This window comes from Coregonus lavaretus (genome assembly GCF_964263955.1).
Source record: "Coregonus lavaretus genome assembly, chromosome: 7".
NCBI lineage: Eukaryota > Metazoa > Chordata > Actinopteri > Salmoniformes > Salmonidae > Coregonus > Coregonus lavaretus.
This window is the reverse complement of record NC_139994.1, coordinates 10,077,806-10,095,633: the sequence shown is the minus strand read 5'-3', so window position 1 is coordinate 10,095,633 and position 17,828 is coordinate 10,077,806. Positions and strand designations below refer to the sequence as shown.

The 17,828-nt window shown below is 41.2% G+C and overlaps 1 protein-coding gene across 1 annotated transcript in view; it reads right to left on the bottom strand.

Annotated features, from left to right (window-relative positions):
• LOC311132073 (calcitonin gene-related peptide type 1 receptor-like) overlaps positions 1–17,828 on the bottom strand; it is a gene marked incomplete at both ends in the record, with an annotated part of 45,990 nt that overhangs the window by 10,642 nt on the left and 17,520 nt on the right. Inside the window, 6 exons of the mRNA XM_084165245.1 lie at positions 366–432; positions 585–645; positions 3,681–3,834; positions 7,889–8,015; positions 13,068–13,159; positions 16,985–17,097. Of these exons, the coding sequence (XP_084021371.1) occupies positions 366–432; positions 585–645; positions 3,681–3,834; positions 7,889–8,015; positions 13,068–13,159; positions 16,985–17,097 (614 nt within the window). The remainder of the gene's footprint in view (positions 1–365; positions 433–584; positions 646–3,680; positions 3,835–7,888; positions 8,016–13,067; positions 13,160–16,984; positions 17,098–17,828) is intronic.

The window sequence follows — 17,828 nt, the reverse complement described above, 5'->3', positions numbered from 1 at the left end:
TCCATAGATTAAGGTCTAATGAATTTATTTCAATTGACTGATTTCCTTATGTGAACTGTAACTCAGTAAAATCTTTGAAATTGTTGCATGTTGCGTTTATATTTTTGTCTATTATAGTTGCAAAGTTGCTAATTTGCTAAAGTTGTCCGTGATGAGATTCGTAAGTGCAACCTTTGAGTTGCTATATGTTCGCATTAAGTAACTTTCTGTCTTATGTAACCATCCCAAATGTAACATATCATACTAATTTGCGTGTCCCGGATTTACATTTGCTATGTTACGTCTAGTCTATGAGACCAGGCTGTACAGGATGTAGCCTCTGAGTGTCCACTTTAGGAATTTAAATTGAGTAGGGTGTGACTTACGAGCAGCGCTGCCATGATGGGACCGTGGACCACGTAGAGCAGATGGGTCTCCACACTCATCCAGCAGCTACAGGAAGGAGAAACATCCGCCGTCAAACAAGTCCCTCTCTACAAACAGACAATAAAGTATTCTTCTTCTCTTTTTAGATCTGTGTACTGCAGCCGACCACACAGCTGCTCAGCTTATTTACAATACTACTGCAGAGGACCATTACTCACTTGTCATCAAAATACTTCTTCCTCGCTACAGCGTGAATGGATGCAGGCACTAAGGGAAACCCTGGAAACAAGAAGACAGACACTGTAAGGACATCTGCAAAACGTTAATTAATCAATTCATGAATTAATTATGTTGTGTTTATTATAACGTAAACAGTTATAATGTTTTTACTACAGTAATTAGTGTGTAATTCCTCAGTTATAAGCGTAACTTATTGTATATCTACTGTACTGTAGACTGTTTAGAAGAAGTTAAAGGGGAAGTTCACTTAAAATAGAAATTAGCATAAACACAGCCAAGGTAAGTGGATATCCCTTTAAACTATCCCTTTAAGGCTGTTAAGCATGATCATGTAATTTAAAGTGAAGATACCTGACAGAATAGACAGTTAACCAAATAGCCAATGGAAGCTCTTTCTAAAGTCAAAACAAGCTTATAGCATCATGTTGTCTGCTACAAGCTGAGCAAGAACAACCCCACACGGAGCCATTTCCTCTACTTACCGAGTCTGGTTAAATCCTTTCCCTATAAACAACACAACCATGCCAGTATTTATTGGGGTTCTCATTTGCTGGGCCATAAACAGATGAAACAGATGATTCCGAACTGCGGGTCCATTTGGAAGTCATTTATCAAGGTCCTCCATCCCTCCATCCCTCCATCCCTCCATCCCTCTCTCTTATCCACCCCTCCCTCCCACCCTCTCTCCATCCATCCCTCTCTCCATCCACCCCTCCCTCCCTCCCGCCCTCTCTCCATCCATCCCTCCATCCCTCTCTCTTATCCACCCCTCCCTCCCGCCCTCTCTCCATCCATCCATCCCTCCATCCCTCTCTCTTATCCACCCCTCCCTCCCGCCCTCTCTCCATCCATCCATCCCTCCATCCCTCTCTCCATCCACCCCTCCCTCCCGCCCTCTCTCCATCCATCCCTCCATCCCTCTCTCTTATCCACCCCTCCCTCCCGCCCTCTCTCCATCCATCCATCCCTCCATCCCTCTCTCTTATCCACCCCTCCCTCCCGCCCTCTCTCCATCCATCCCTCCATCCCTCTCTCCATCCACCCCTCCCTCCCGCCCTCTCTCCATCCATCCCTCCATCCCTCTCTCTTATCCACCCCTCCCTCCCGCCCTCTCTCCATCCATCCCTCCATCCCTCTCTCCATCCACCCCTCCCTCCCGCCCTCTCTCCATCCATCCCTCCATCCCTCTCTCTTATCCACCCCTCCCTCCCGCCCTCTCTCCATCCATCCCTCCATCCCTCTCTCCATCCACCCCTCCCTCCCGCCCTCTCTCCATCCATCCCTCCATCCCTTTGGGTGGCTGTGTGTATGATACTGTAGCTACTGCCCCAAGGTTATATCGCGGCATCTTTAATAATGGCTGACCATTCACAGTTATATTGTACCACTTATCGGATGGCCAGGGCTCATACTATAACACGTCACTCATAATAATAAAGCTGTCAATCTGATGCAGGGTGTGGCGGGGTCGACACACGGGGAGTGTTGCGGTTAACAGTGACCTCAGGGTTGTCTCTGATCCTGTGTCCCGACACAGATTGTGTCCCGTTCTGTTGTGTGACACACAAGTTGATCTATGTGTGGTTCAGCGATGGTGGGAGCTGTTTACAATGTTCTTTTATGTGACCCAAAAACAGATGGGCAAGGTGTACTGTCAAAGTTATTGGTTCAGTTCTAGCGAGGTCAACATAAAGGTGAATAGCCTACCTCTGATTTATCCGTTGAATAAAAACATTCTGGCTAAACGACTGCATCATTACATTTAATGTCTCTTGATGGTTAAAAATGACACCTGTCACTTTAAGTATGGGGTCATGTGAGTAGAAAGAGGAGAGAGAAATGGCCGTGGTTTGAGGAACAATGAATGACATTTAAAATAGTGTGTGCTGTAGGAACCACAGGAGGCTGCTGAGGGGAGGACGGCTTATCATAATAGCTGGAATGAAGTGAATGGAATGGTACTTTATCAAACACATGGAAACCAATTAACCAAATTAAGGTGCCACTGGCCCCCTGTGGTAGAAACCTGTTCCTTTGGGTTATCTGCCTGGAGAAAGGGAATTACTGGACTACTCTCACATATGGACTTCCTATCATCACGAAGGTGAGTTTATCCAGAGAGAAAGATGTGACGTGAGAGGCCTAAATGCACCCCAAAATCTGTCCGGGCGAAAATACAGCGAGAAGCAGAAAATACTTTGATCAACAAATAATGACATTTCTAATTTACAATGTGAGGCTTATTTGATCAAATAGAAGTTTCGTAATGTTTAGGTTGTTACGAATGTACTGACATAAGTGGACACACATGGCATTCTGGCAACTTTGAGAAAAACGATTTTATATCGGAGTTGTCGCTGCTGTTCACATGCGTATGTGCCTTCTTATGAGCTAGAATGTTCCAGCCTGATCCCGTCTCCTCCCGCTTGCCTTCCGCCTTTGTGGACGTTTATTCCCATTGTTATGCTGCATTCATAACCAAGTGGGAAGGTGGTAATTACCAGTTGTGAAGCCGTACATACCAGTTGGATGCATTCACAGGCTTTGAACTCGTTCAGAAACGCTGATTGGCTAATGGCCACAAGCTACTAAAAGTACAACTATCATGCATGTAAACACATTTTTGTGTTAAAAAAACATATTAATTAGATTGCTTTTTATAAATAATGTTATTTTTGTTGCATTTAATTGCCGAAAATGTTGGTAAATACCACCTTCTCACTTGGTTATGAACACAGCATATGAGCGGTCCAGCATCTTGTCAGTATGTAGATAATCAGATTGTTTTTTCCTTTGTTGATTGACTCTCCTACACTTCTTATAATTTATCTTTTAGTGGAAAGAATTTAACAGTTTTTGGGACATCAGATTTTAAGGACATTTAGTAGTTTTTGATTTGCCTAAATTAGTTTTTGTTTTTGTGACCTTTCAACTTTCAATTGACTGCTAACCTTTTATTGCTGGCTATAACCAATACAGAAAGCCTTATTGCATACCATTTGGAGTTTTTTGTTGTTGTTGGTTTAAAGTAATCTGATCCTAGATCTGTGGTTAAGGCAGGTAGTGAGACTCACCCCAGCCTAGGAGGTAGTACCAGTGTAGGTGCTGCTCCTCGGCGAACACAGCCACCACAATGAGCGTGTGCAGGTAGATCCCCTCACACAGCATCCAGAAGTAGTTACAGCCCAGCATGTACATGTGGAAGAAGTGCAACACCTTACAGCCAACCTGCAGGGGATTAGGATCACAGGGAGTCACACAGAGACAATAACAACAACATTCAACAACAATAACAACAACACAAAGCCCAACACTCAACCAGCCCTGACACAAAATCGTTAGCGGGGTATTATGATTTTCCCGAGAGGAGGATGTTTATCCATTTACCCCCTACTGCTCGAGCCACAGTGCATCCCTCGCTCCACATTACACTATGTTTATGTGAAAAATAAGAAAAATAGACTGTTAAGCAGCCTACATTCTGTTCAATAATATCCCCACATTCTTGTCAGTCAACACCATACTATCATATGTCTCTTTCTGTCTTTTACTCACTTCCTATTTTTTTTATGGGGTTGTGTCCCAAATGGCACCCTACAGCTGTGGAGAAAATTAACAGACCACTGCAAATGTTTCTTAAATCAGCATCTCTACATGTATGACAGCCATTCCATTCCAGTGTCTGTTGAATTCCAACACAGGCACACCTCTCATTCTACTGAATTAGGTACTGATTAGGTGATCACATGAACCACATTTTATTTAACGAAAAGTATAAAAACCACTGCTGTGGTCATCACTATCCTCTTGCAATAGGACCAGCTGGATGGCAAAAACAGTGCTAATAGTACCTCAAAAGTAATATTAATAAAAAAATAACTATTGACCATGCCAAAAGAGTTGAAAAGGAATGTTTTGAGTGAGGAGTCAATTCAGGCTTTACTGGCAGAGGGATACAGTGAGCGTCAGGTTGCTTCCATCCTTAACATTTCAAAGACGGTTCATAAGAACAAGGTCAAGCAGCAGACATTGGGGACAACAAAGCTACAGACCGGCAGAGGGCGAAAACGACTCTCTACTGACCGGGATGACCGCCAATTCATTCGAATGTCACTCAACAACCGTAGGATGACATCAAGTGACCTACAAAAAGAATGGCAAACGGCAGCTGGAGTGAAGTGCATGGCGATGACGGTTCGAAACAGGCTCCTAGGGGCAGGGCTGAAGTCGTGCAAAGCTAGAAAAAAGCCCTTCATCAATGAGAAGCAAAGAAGAGCCAGGCTGAGGTTTGCAAAAGACCATAAGGATTGGACCGTAGAGGACTGGAGTAAGGTCATATTCTCTGATAAGTCCAATTTTCAGCTTTGCCCAACACCTGGTCGTCTAATGGTTAGACGGAGACCTGGAGAGGCCTACAAGCCACAGTGTCTCGCATCCACTGTGAAATTTGGTGGAGGATCGGTGATGATCTGAGGGTGATTCAGCAAGGCTGGAATTGGGCAGATTTGTCTTTGTGAAGGACACATGAATCAAGCCACGTACAAGGTTGTCCTGGAAGAAAACGTGCTTCCTTTTGCTCTGACATTGTTCCCCAACTCTGAGGATTGGTTTTTCCAGCAGGACAATGCGCCATGCCACACAGCCAGGTCAATCAAGGTGTGGATGGAGGACCACCAGATCAAGACCCTGTCATGGCCAGCCCAATCTCCAGACCTGAACCCCATTGAAAACTTCTGGAATGTGATCAAGAGGAAGATGGATGGTCACAAGCCATCAAACAAAGCCGAGGTGCTTGAATTGTTGCACCAGGAGTGGCATAAAGTCACCCAACATCAATGTGAAAGACTTGTGGAGAGCATGCCAAGACGCATGAAAGCTGTGATTGAAAATCAGGGTTATTCCACCAAATATTGATATCTGAACTCTTCCTAAGTTAAAACATTACTATTGTGTTGTTTAAAAATGATCATGAACTTATTTTCTTTGCATTATTCGAGGTCTGACAACACTGCATCTTTTTTGTTATTTTGACCAGTTGTCATTTTTTGCAAATAAATGCTCTAAATGACAATATTTTTATTTGGAATTTGGGAGAAATGTTTTCAGTTTATAGAATAAAACAAAAATGTTATTTTTACCCGAACACATACCTATAAATAGTAAAACCAGAGAAACGGATAATTTTGCAGTGGTCTCTTAATATTTTCCACAGCTGTATTTCCTACTAATTACAAGTGTTCTTCAAAGGGTTCTCCTATGGGGACAGCCGAAGGCCCCATTTAGGTTCTAGATAGCATCTTTTTTACAGTGTATGGGACTTGGTCAAAAGTGGTGCACTATATAGGGAATAGAGTTCCATTTGCGACAGGCCCATGCATATTCACTGAGGCTCATCCTCTAGTTTTTCCATGTTGAGATTCCTGGTTCTCAGCCCTCTGTCTCCAAGTGTGCTGATCTAATTAGAAGATACTGGCATTGGTATTAGCTAGTCTTCTGTCCCTGAGGTCCGTATACACAGCATACGCAGCCTTCAAAACCTGTCAGTCACCCACAAACTCTTAGCCATATGTCACCTCCTCCTCTACCCTCCTCCTTCCTCCTCCTCCTCCTATTTCTCCTCCTTCCATCTCCCTTTTTCTCCTCCCTCACTCACTCCCTGCCCTTCACGACTCCTGGCACTGCCATGGAGTCCAGATGTGCCATTACATGTATGCTGAAAGACAGTCGACTCATCACTAAGGTCTGTTGGTATGATCAGAACACTTCATTTCTCACCACTTCATAACCACATTAAACCTCAACTTGAAGCCCCAACTGAGGCATCCAGTCTAATGTAATGGGACAGTCTGGATGGTTCTCAATGTTTTATGGAACAGAGTTTAAGGCACTAATGTCTGATGATTCCAAAGTGTGTCTCATGTCTTTGGCCTACTTGACCTGAGCACTAGGGATCCACTCCTCTTTCACTACTGGCCGACTACTAGTCTCTGCTGTGATCCGCCAGAGAGAAAGAGACCTTGTTCTTTTTGTTCAGAGAGAGCTGAGTATATTCTCCCAACAGAGCATCACATCCCTAAATCAAACATGCAGTCAGAACACAGACCGACCCAGTCTAAATTTGGCGCTCCAGAATTTCAACATGTTCCACTAAAGATGTGTAGTATGTGTATTCCCCTGGAAATCAAGACCATGTTGTCTGAGGTGTGAAAGACAAACTGCAATTTGGTTCTGTCGCTTTTCAAAACAAGCAGATTATAATAAATTTAAAACAGATTGGGAAAGATGGTTCTGAGCCAATGCTGCTAGAACATAGCTATTCATATTCATTTTGAAAGCTGTCATTCCTTCCTCCCTGTTGGTTGGATCACCAGGGTCAGCTGGTATATCTGAATAAACCTTCTACTGTGAATATGCCAGTTGGATTAGGCTTGAAGTGTGTTTCTCCAGTGAGAACGTGATGGTACGGGGAGAAGAGCAGAAGAGAGGCTGGAAATCAAACCCAGACGGTAGTTATTTTCTGTGTCTGGCTAAACTGAAGGACATCTCTAAAGTGATTTTTCGACATTAAGATAATCTCTACAATTCTCTGACTTGTTTTTTTAATTTGATTTTTTTCTTTGTATTTTTTCGGAACAGAAGCCTGCGACTCTGTAACTCTGTCTTGCTGAGTCACAATACTGTATAATAAGAAGCTGATTTATTCAAATAATTTCCTTGAAAGGTGGACAATGAAAATGTCCCTTAAAAGACAATACTGAAAGTACCAGAAAGGGATGATTATTCCATATACAGTAATGTTACATTCATTCCATGGAGGCAGATTTACTATCTTCACCTTAACAGACCTCAGGATACAAAGAATTCACATCTGACTGAATCTCAACGAGTTGCAGCTGTTCAAAAGTCTGACAGATGATAGAACTCTGAGAGCTAAGAGAAGGATAGTTCTGGGCAGTCTGTTAATGGCATAACACATTAAAAGATATGCTAAAAAAGAACAAATTATATTTGAACAAACGCTTTTAGAAAAAACAGCTGCATTGCAGTTGATTGATATAGAGTAAACTAATTTGAATGAAATAAAATAGTGCTTGAGGGCTGTGTTACATCGTTCTAAGAATTCAAACAATTATTTTTGATCATGCAGTGCAACACTGAGAGATGTACATTATATTTCCTCTTCCCATTTATCTACTTTACCTTAAAGGTGAAATGTATTTCTGTGATGTATTTGACTGTGATATGGGGTGAGTAAAGTAAACTAGAGTAAAGTGAAACTTACTGGATTTCTTCCCACCACATCTGGGTTGTTGACCACTGCTATGAGGTAGATGAGGGTTAGGGCGGAGTTGAGGACATAGGAAACAAAGAGGTTCTTATGAAGGGTGATCCTTTGGCAGCTCAGGTTCCTGAGAGAAGACAAACAAATAGCATAATAATAACATTAACATATGATGCGGTTACCCCAGCAGACATTCACAGAGAGAGCTACATATGATGTGGGTCTGGCTGCGGTTACCCCAGCAGACATTCACAGAGAGTTACATATGATGTGGGTCTGGCTGCGGTTACCCCAGCAGGCATTCACAGAGAGAGCTACATATGATGTGGGTCTGGCTGCGGTTACCCCAGCAGACATTCACAGAGAGCTACATATGATGTGGGTCTGGCTGCGGTTACCCCAGCAGACATTCACAGAGAGAGCTACATATGATGTGGGTCTGGCTGCAGTTACCACAGCAGAAATTCAGAGAGAGAGCTACATATGATGTGGGTCTGGCTGCGGTTATCCCAGCAGACATTCACAGAGAGAGCTACATATGATGTGGGTCTGGCTGCGGTTACCCCAGCAGACATTCACAGAGAGAGCTACATATGATGTGGGTCTGGCTGCAGTTACCACAGCAGAAATTCAGAGAGAGAGCTACATATGATGTGGGTCTGGCTGCAGTTACCACAGCAGAAATTCAGAGAGAGAGCTACATATGATGTGGGTCTGGCTGCGGTTACCCCAGCAGACTTTCACAGAGAGAGCAACATATAATGTGGGTCTGGCTGCGGTTACCCCAGCAGACATTCACAGAGAGAGCTACAGCAAACAATTTACTAAATGATAGAAGCCAAAGATGAAGCTGGTTATCCAATTTTCTAGTGTGAAAATATGCAAGGAATGCTGTCGAGAACATTGGCTACAGAATTGTTGTGCTACAGAGAGAGTGTAAATTGTAAGTCTGAAACAAGAGAACAAGCTTCAATATAAATAATTAGTATGCGAAATATGAAAAATAACTTCACAGTTGATAGACAGATGAGAATATAATCTGCAAAACTGGAGGAATATTATTCTTGTCATGAGCAATAATAAAAATTGTTTCATGGGAATGTATGCAAATCGAATTTCGAATGAGACCACATTTTAAATATCTGTCAAATAATGAATATTCATGATGAAAAATCCATTCTGCATGTTGCAATAAAAACTCATCTGCAACTTTAACATATTTCATCCTACTGATTTTTTTTCTCAAGCTTTGATGAAGTAAACAGGACGATAAATAACATGAACCATTGGAACGTCTAACTCTGGCCCATAATGACTTTGTCAGATGTTGCAGTCATCTGAACGAAGGATCCTCTTGTAAAATATAAATAAAGATTGTCATTCCATTCAGAGCATGCTGTAAACTGGTATAACAATATACAATAATTCTCTCAAGCAACACCAAAGGAACTGAAATCATTTGCTTCGGTTCAGCCGTGTTAAATACTGGCACGCACGACGCTCGACAAGTGGAATCAGTTGTCAAAAAATATTATTGACAACTGTATTTGAGGTCCCTGTGGAGATTCCTGATTCACACGGAATCTGATATCAGTCACATAATAAGTCATTTGACGAATCAGAGGGGGTAAAATCAGCAGTAATCAAAAGCTTCATCATCCATATAGATGGCAGTGGAAACAAATGATACTATTTTTCTATAAAAGGTTAGTAAAGTAATGCCAAGCAGGAGCAATTAAAGATAGGTTGAAACAGTGTTTACTGGAGTGAAAACACCTTGTGCCAAACCTGTGTACAGCAACAAGGTCCTGTTATCTGTCTCCAGTCATTAGGAAGCTAATGTAGCAGTCTTGCTGTAAATGTGTTGTTTATAGAAGAAGAAGAAGAAGAAGAAGAAGAAGAAGAAGAAGAAGAAGAAGAAGAAGAAGAAGAAGAAGAAGAAGAAGAAGAAAAGGAAGAAGAAGAAGAAGAAGAAGAAGAAGAAGAAGAAGAAGAAGAAGAAGAAAATGACGTGTTCTGGGTCAGTGGTGTGTGATGTCTTTGAGAATGAGGCTACCTTTAAATGGCCCAACACAAGTAAAAGGACGAAGGAAGTGTATTAGCAGAATATCTTCAAACTAGGATAAGCAGAAAATAGAACAGACAGAAGAACGTTCTTTATCTGAAGATGCTGTAAGGATGTTCTCAGACTACACCTAAACAAGCTAAAGGAGTGTCAGGGCAACTTCTGACATGCAAGGTACAGTAAAAGCAGGAACTACCAAAATGCTAACCGCATGTACATTGACCCTTTAATCAGACAGGCTCTGTCAAAACAGACAGCCATTTAATGACAACAAGCATCATGTATGCATTAGGACAGGATCAGACCGCACAGTGATACAATATTTTTAAAGCTAACCCAACTCTACTTTTCCACGGCAAGCCAGAGTATTTTTATCAGCGAGTCCTGGCAGTGCTGAAGGGGAGGCCATAAATAAAAAGATAGTGCAGCTGTACTGCGTCAAATGCCACTGTAAACTGCACATCTGGGAAGTATAATACAACATTAAGACTTTCAGGTTTAAAGGGATCAGCCTATAAATATAGTGCCATGATCATAAAAACGATGTTCCCCTAAAAGCAATGATTTGCTTGCCATCTTTAAAACTTCATTGAGGTCATAATTAGCTGATCGCTTTGGTCGTCCATTGACGCTTTACAATGCCAAGAAAGGATGTATTGTATCTGATTCTTGTCAAGACACAGACACAGTGTAGTTTGAGCGTTTACTTTTGTTTTGGATAGCAGCTATTCAGCATCTAAGATGTGCACCTGCACTATGTCTTAGCTAGATTTATGAGCAGGTATAAACTTTGTGGAACATTGCAGTCTGTTACAAGACCTACGTTGACCCACAGCTGCATTTGCTGGTTAACACCCTACTTGCTATATCCATTGAGATTTGAAACACGCCAAATGTCCACATTTTCTGAATTTCCACACTGGCAACTGAGCCAAATGAGAACTATCCCAAGTCGGTGTTAACCAATATGATGCAGAAATGTTGTTTTTGCTCCTGCAGTTATATCCCCCATAACGTTTCTTCAAGGATAATGGCCTAATGGTTATACACTCTTAGAAAAAAAGGTTCCAAAAGGGTTCTTCGGCTGTCCCCACAGGAGAAACCTTTTTGGTTCCAGGTAGAACTCTTTTTGATCCAGGTAGAACCCTTTTGGGTTCCATATAGAACGAACCCTCTGTAGAAAGGGTTCTACCTGCAACCAAAAATGATTATTCAAGGGTTCTCCTATGGGGACAACCGGAGAACCCTTTAAGCTTCTAGATAGCACTTTTTTTGAGTGTATGGACATATTCATAGCTTATCAAACATTTCTTCACAGTCTTTTTTGAATAATTTGATGGCCATATTGTGTCGTTTTTTCTGTTGCTTATTTTTTTGGGAGATGGAGAATGTAAAGTTTTCAACATACTCTTAACTTCTCTAATTTTTCCTTGCAATCTGTTTTTGAAGAAAATTCATTTTCGATAAGACTAATCATTATTTTACAAGATCTTGGTAGTCAGTTGCTTGCACTTGCATGTACGGATTGCTCTGAGGTGATTAGCTTTGATGTAATCACCTTTACTGACCCCTATTCCATTGAAATTCCCCAGCAGTTTTCCTTAATATGCAATTCCTCCTTAAGTGTGTACTCTCAACCTATATTTAGAATGAGAACCCGTAAGGGAGTACCATTAAGGTTGCCCTGCACTTAAATAAGAGCACAGCCAACTCATTCCTGCCCCGTGTAGCTCAGTTGGTTGAGCATGGCGCTTGCAATGCCAGGGTTGTGGGTTCGATTCCCACGGGGGGCCAGTATAAAAAAACAAAAAACAAAAACAAAAAAAAGGTATGCACTCACTCGCTCTGGATAAGAGCATCTGCTAAATGACTAAAACATTCCTTAAACTGTCCTGAATTCATGGTTCTTTGGTCGTGAACTTTAAAGTAGTTACACTGAAATAAGCCAGCATGAAACTGAAAGGCCATATGTATCAGAATGAGTAAAACATTCAGTGACCCTGTTACTGCTCCTCCTAAATATGAGAGATTCAGTTTCATTACACTCTTAGAAAAAAGGGTTCTTCAGCTGTCCCATAGCCAAAACCTTTTAGGTTCCACGTCGAACCCTTTTGGGTTCCATGTAGAATCCTCTGTGGAAAGGGTCCTACATGGAACCTAAAATGGTTCTACCTGGAACCAGGGTTCTACCTGGAACCAAAAAGGGTTATCCTATGGGGACAGCCGAAGAACCATTTTAGGTTCTAGATAGCACCCTTTTTTCTAAGAGGGTAGGCTGGATGTCAAGGACCATAATCCAATGCAGATAACAAACCAAGCTTATTTTCTGATGTTCAGCTTCTAAAGATGTTAAAACTTGAAATAGTGTGTGATAATCATAATGTCAAACAATATATTAAGAAATTCTGGAGAGGAAAAGAAAACAATATTATCCAATCAATACGTCTTCCCTTCAAATGCTACCAAACACAATCACAGAAAATGACAAACTGGAAACCAGAGTGTTGTATAAAGGTAACAATCACAATCCGTTGAGAAGATTTCCATAATTGTGTGGGAAACACATTTAGCCTCAATGTGAAGATTACATTTTCACACGTCCGCACTGCCAGTGTTATATCAGAGGAAACACACGGCCATCTTTACAATTCAGTTATCTCAGAGGAAACACACGGCCATCTTTACAATTCAGTTATCTCAGAGGAAACACACGGCCATCTTTACAATTAAGTTATCTCAGAGGAAACACACGGCCATCTTTTCAGTTGAATAATGACAAGATGAGTGATAAAGCACTCTCAGATCCTTAGGAGAAATATATTATACCATCTGAACTGTATCAATCACAGTCATCATTATTATCATAGTTTTCATCATTTTTATCACCACTATCATCATCAACATCCTCATTTTCATCACGATTAGGTGCGTCTTCATCTTCATCTTTATCATAATCACCATCATCATCATCGTCATCATTATTACCATCATCAGAAGTATTTATTAATCAAGTGAAAAAAAAAAAAAGCTTTGAGAATCCCAAGACAGAATACTCTCCCTAATCAAACCAGTAGTTTGTCTCATAAAGAAATCAACAGCAGCATCTATAATTACCTGAAGTAGAAGAATATGGCCAGAGAGATCAGGAGGGAGGCTATGGAGAAGGCATGGCCCACAATCGCCATGTAGTACAGGATAAAGGCCATCTGGAAAACACAGATACATGGACATTCAAACAAATAGGACCATACAGTGGTGCATCAAGGACATTCATGAACCATTATAAACTGGGTGGTTCAAGCACTGAATGCTGATTGGCTGACAGCCGTGGTATATCAGACCGTATACCACAGGTATGACAAAACATGTATTTTTACTGCTCTAATTACGTTGGTAACCAGTTTATAATAGCAATAAGGCACCTCTGAGGTTTGTGGTATATGGCCAATATACCACGGCTAAGGGCTGTAGCCAGGCACTCCGCGTTGCGTTGTGCATAAGAACAGCCCTTAGTCGTGGTATATTGGCCATATACCATACCTCCTCGTGCCTTATTGCTTAATTATCCCTGACTTCCATTTGCTTCCTTGATGTAAACAAAATATGAAAGGGGTGAGACTAGGACCTTAAAGGGATACTTCGGGATTTGGGCAATTATGATTATGATTATCTACTTCCCCAGAGTCAGATTAACTTGTGGATACCATTTTTATGACTCTATGTCCAGTAGGAAGGAAGTGTTTGCGAGCCAATATGAACTAGTGTTACCGCAATGTCAAAGGCTACAGGAATAGCTCAAATATAAATGGTATCCACGAGTTCATCTGACTCTGGGGATGCAGATAAAGGGCTTCACTGCCAAAATCCCAATGCATCCCTTTAAGGTTTAGGACCTGGATATTTCAAATCAGGTCCTTAAGATCTGCAGCACAGCTGGTTTTCATCCATACTCTAATCATGGTGTGACTAAGCCACGCTTGAACCATTTATCATGTAGAACTGTGGTCACCAACTGGTTGTTCGCGATCGACTGGTCAATCTCCAAGGCATTCCTAGTCAATCACCAAACATTTCTGTAAAAAAACAACAACGATAAAGCCTTGCGTTCCTATTTTTTTTATTAGTTTTGAGCTGTTGGTGGCAGGTGCACTTGATTCAGCAGCCCTAGCGCCGGGAAGGCAAAGTGTTCCCATTTTTAACCATTTTATATGTCTGAAGGTAGAACTCTGCCTACCCGGCAGGCCCAGAGAGCAAATCAAGTGCACGTATAGGTCTACTGCTGGCCAATCAGATAGCTCAGATCACTGTGTCTGCACAGTTTCCTCGAGCCATAGACTGTAAAAAGAAACCTCGAACGCACAGCAAAGTTGATACTGTGATATTGACTAGAGACAGCAAAGAGCTGCTGTTTTTATGAGTAAGTTCATGTTTAAGTTGTTATTCAGCACTGTCAAAACTTTGTTCAACACTTTTATAAGCCATATAATTCACGTTCTCCCTACTTCCACTCACACTACAACCAGCACTGCAGCTGCAATGAATGAGTATAGTCAGTGGTGTAGTGGAGGGTATACGCAGGTATATGTCACATACCCACTTATTTTTCAGTGGGCATTGCGTATACTCACTTCTTAATCCCCACTGATATGTATCAAAGTAGTGTAGTGGAAGTATACGCCGATTCAATTAATAAGGCTGATGGAACAGATCAGAATGTTTAGCTTAAAATGTTGATAAACTATTATTTCTTCACATTTTAGACGCAGCAATGTAGGCCTATGTGTGAACCTTTCAAAATGCAATTGCGGGAAAACACTGTTCTAAAATGCACATGAGAGCGGGTTCATGGACAGAGATGGAAATATCCATTAGACATTTAGAAAGAGGAGGGATTTAAAGATGCAACAACTATCATGTGTTGCTAATATGACTAGGATAATGCCTTTGGCTGCTAGACAATTAAAGAAAGTTGAAAGAAAACCAATAGCACAGGAGAACGTATATTATGAGTAAGTCTTTATAAAACATAATTGCCTCCACGTTTCTATGGTGGGATTTTGGCTATAGGCTACTTTGAAGCAAGGTAAGACATGCCTCATAATATGAAATAAAAATCTGTCAAACAATTAAGGAACAGGACAAATATAGCAATGCTAATGATAGGCCTAACCGTCTTCTGGTAGATGGAAAGGCTTTCCCAGCTACAAAGTAGCCTATCCCTAACTGTCAGAATGATATCATGATTATATGCATCAATCCAGTTGCCATTTCTTTTGCAAACTCCATCTCATGTGACAGAAACAGCTAACCAAACAACAGTGATAGGTGCCTGCACACTTGAATTAAAGGGTAACTACCCTAAAGAATCAACATTTCTTAGATTGTTCCCAGACCTCAAACTTGGTCTTCTGATGTGGTTCAAGCATTGTTATGGACTTAGAACATCATATTTTGTTGTTTAAGAAAGTGTGACTTTGAGAGCTAAAACCTGAAAAAATTGGGAAAAATCTGAAACCTGTGAATTTCTGATTTCTGTTTCAATAGTGGGCCTACGATTAGCCTACTTGCACAGTACAGCACAGCTTGGGTTGGCCTGACTGTGAAAGACCAACATGGGATTTATCATTTTAAGTCCTTCAGAGTGTATGTCACTGTTTCTCATAGCATTTTTCACACAGGGTGCCTTTCTTTCGCTGGGATGGCCATTTAATTATTTTTGGGCAGAATTAGAGTATACCCACTTCTCCAGGCATCACTGCACCATGGAGTATAGCAAAGTGTTCCGATAAGCTTGCGTTGTTATTATTAGCGGCTTGTGTCTTTTTTTATATCTAGGAATATTTCACTTTCTCTGGTCATAGGAGTAACAACAGGAAATGGTGTATGAGGCAGAAATAATGCAGTGTGACTTGAGTTTCGCCATCAGCTGGAAGACTGTGTCCCCTTTTCTCAGCGGAGGGAGGGAGAGCGGAGGGACGGTGAGTCAGGTGAGAGGCAGCCTCACTGCTGCTCCCTCCCTCCCCTCAGGCTGATCATCAGATGCAGGCCATCAGCCCAGTAGAAAAAAGAAATATGATTATGCTCACTCAGCTGTGCCTCACAAGTAATAAAACAAATTATCTATTACCAGTGTGATCATATACCTACATTTGTAAAATATAATTTCAAAATTGTCTGAGAAGATCATGGGCAATTCAAGCATAGCCAATATGCAGTGATAATGTATTGGGCCTATAGCCTACTGCACAAACCTCATTGCTCCAGAACTGTTTTTAATTGGTTAGTGTTGCATAGGCTTGTTTTTCAAGTCATGTTTATTTTTTTTAACTGAGCGGTAGATCTCGGCTTGTATTTTGACTCAGAAAGAGATCCTGACTCAGAAAAGGCTGGTGAACACTGATGTAGACAAATAGTCATAGCGTTCTTTGTGTCCTCATGATGTCCCACTTCTGTATAGCACTTTGTGACATCTGCTGATGTAAAAAGGGCTTTATAAATCAATTAGAAATGTGTGTCCCCTGTAGCTCAGTTGGTAGAGCATGGCGCTTGCAACGCCAGGTTTGTGGGTTTGTTTCCCATGGGGGGCCAGTATGAAAATGTATGCACTCACTAACTGTAAGTCGCTCTGGATAAGAGTGTCTGCTAAATGACTAAAATGTCAATGATTGATTTAAGAAACCGGCCCTGCCTGTTTCCCATTGCTAGGGTCAGGAGTTTTACTACTACTCACTGGTCAGAAATATAAATCTTTGCCAGCTTAATTTGACCAATTGTTCCCTCTATGACCTCCTCCATATATCATGATTGTAAAATGTAATCAAGTGTAAGCTTTGGTACATTTACTGTACCATATTTACCATATCTAGCTTAATTTGACCAATTGTTCCCTCTATGACCTCCTCTGCATTGAATATACCTGTATTATCCCCTTGACATAATGTCCCCTTATTGTGATTGTAAAATGGATCAAGAGTATGCTCAAAATAGCATGAATAAATGGGATTGATGGATCACCCCTTTACAACCCTTACCTTCAGCTTGCCTGTAGTGTGGAAGTTACACAGGGTGTAGTTGGACCACGTCCTATTGGTGTCTGGGTGGCGGAACCACTGTCCTGATTCGCTACAGATCTTTGTAGCTTTTTCTGATGAAACAATCAAGTAGGACTAATGACACGCTATGAAACATGTTTAAAACTTAGACACTTAAAGGAGTAGTTCACTATTTTACAACTTGATGTTAGATGGTTCCTCCCCCTGAAAGTAGTCTATGGTAGTCTAACACTTAAAGGTCGACTTTGGACAAAAAAATCAAAAATAACAGCTTTAAACTGTATAACTGATCAATGCACCATCATACCAGGTAATTTAATGCAAAAAAATTAAATAAAAAATTATGAATGAGATATTTGGCTATAGAAGTGCCATTTCTTATCGATCTCTACAGCTTCCGTCCAAAAACAAATCCTGTGAAATGACGTTAACACATACAGGGGAGTTACTGGCTAGCTACAAGTGGCTAGCTTAGCTAACAAACTAGTTACGTCGGTCACGGCGCCCATGACCAGGATGACACATCGATGAACCACCAAATTAACACCCCATTTTTGTTTGAAAATTGAGAAAGAGGCGAAGTTGGACCGTTTTGTGAGCCCAAAGTTGACCTTTAAACATAAACACTTAAACTGTGCAACATGTCCATAAGCTTTGCAACCACTAGACACCATGAATATTGAATTATAGGTCCAATTGCAGCTGTTTTTATGTCAAATCAAATCATTTCTGGGTAACAATTAAGTACCTTACTGTTATTGTTTTAAATTAAAATGATCCAAAATGTATTAACAAGTCAGCATTGGAGCATCTGACCAACCAG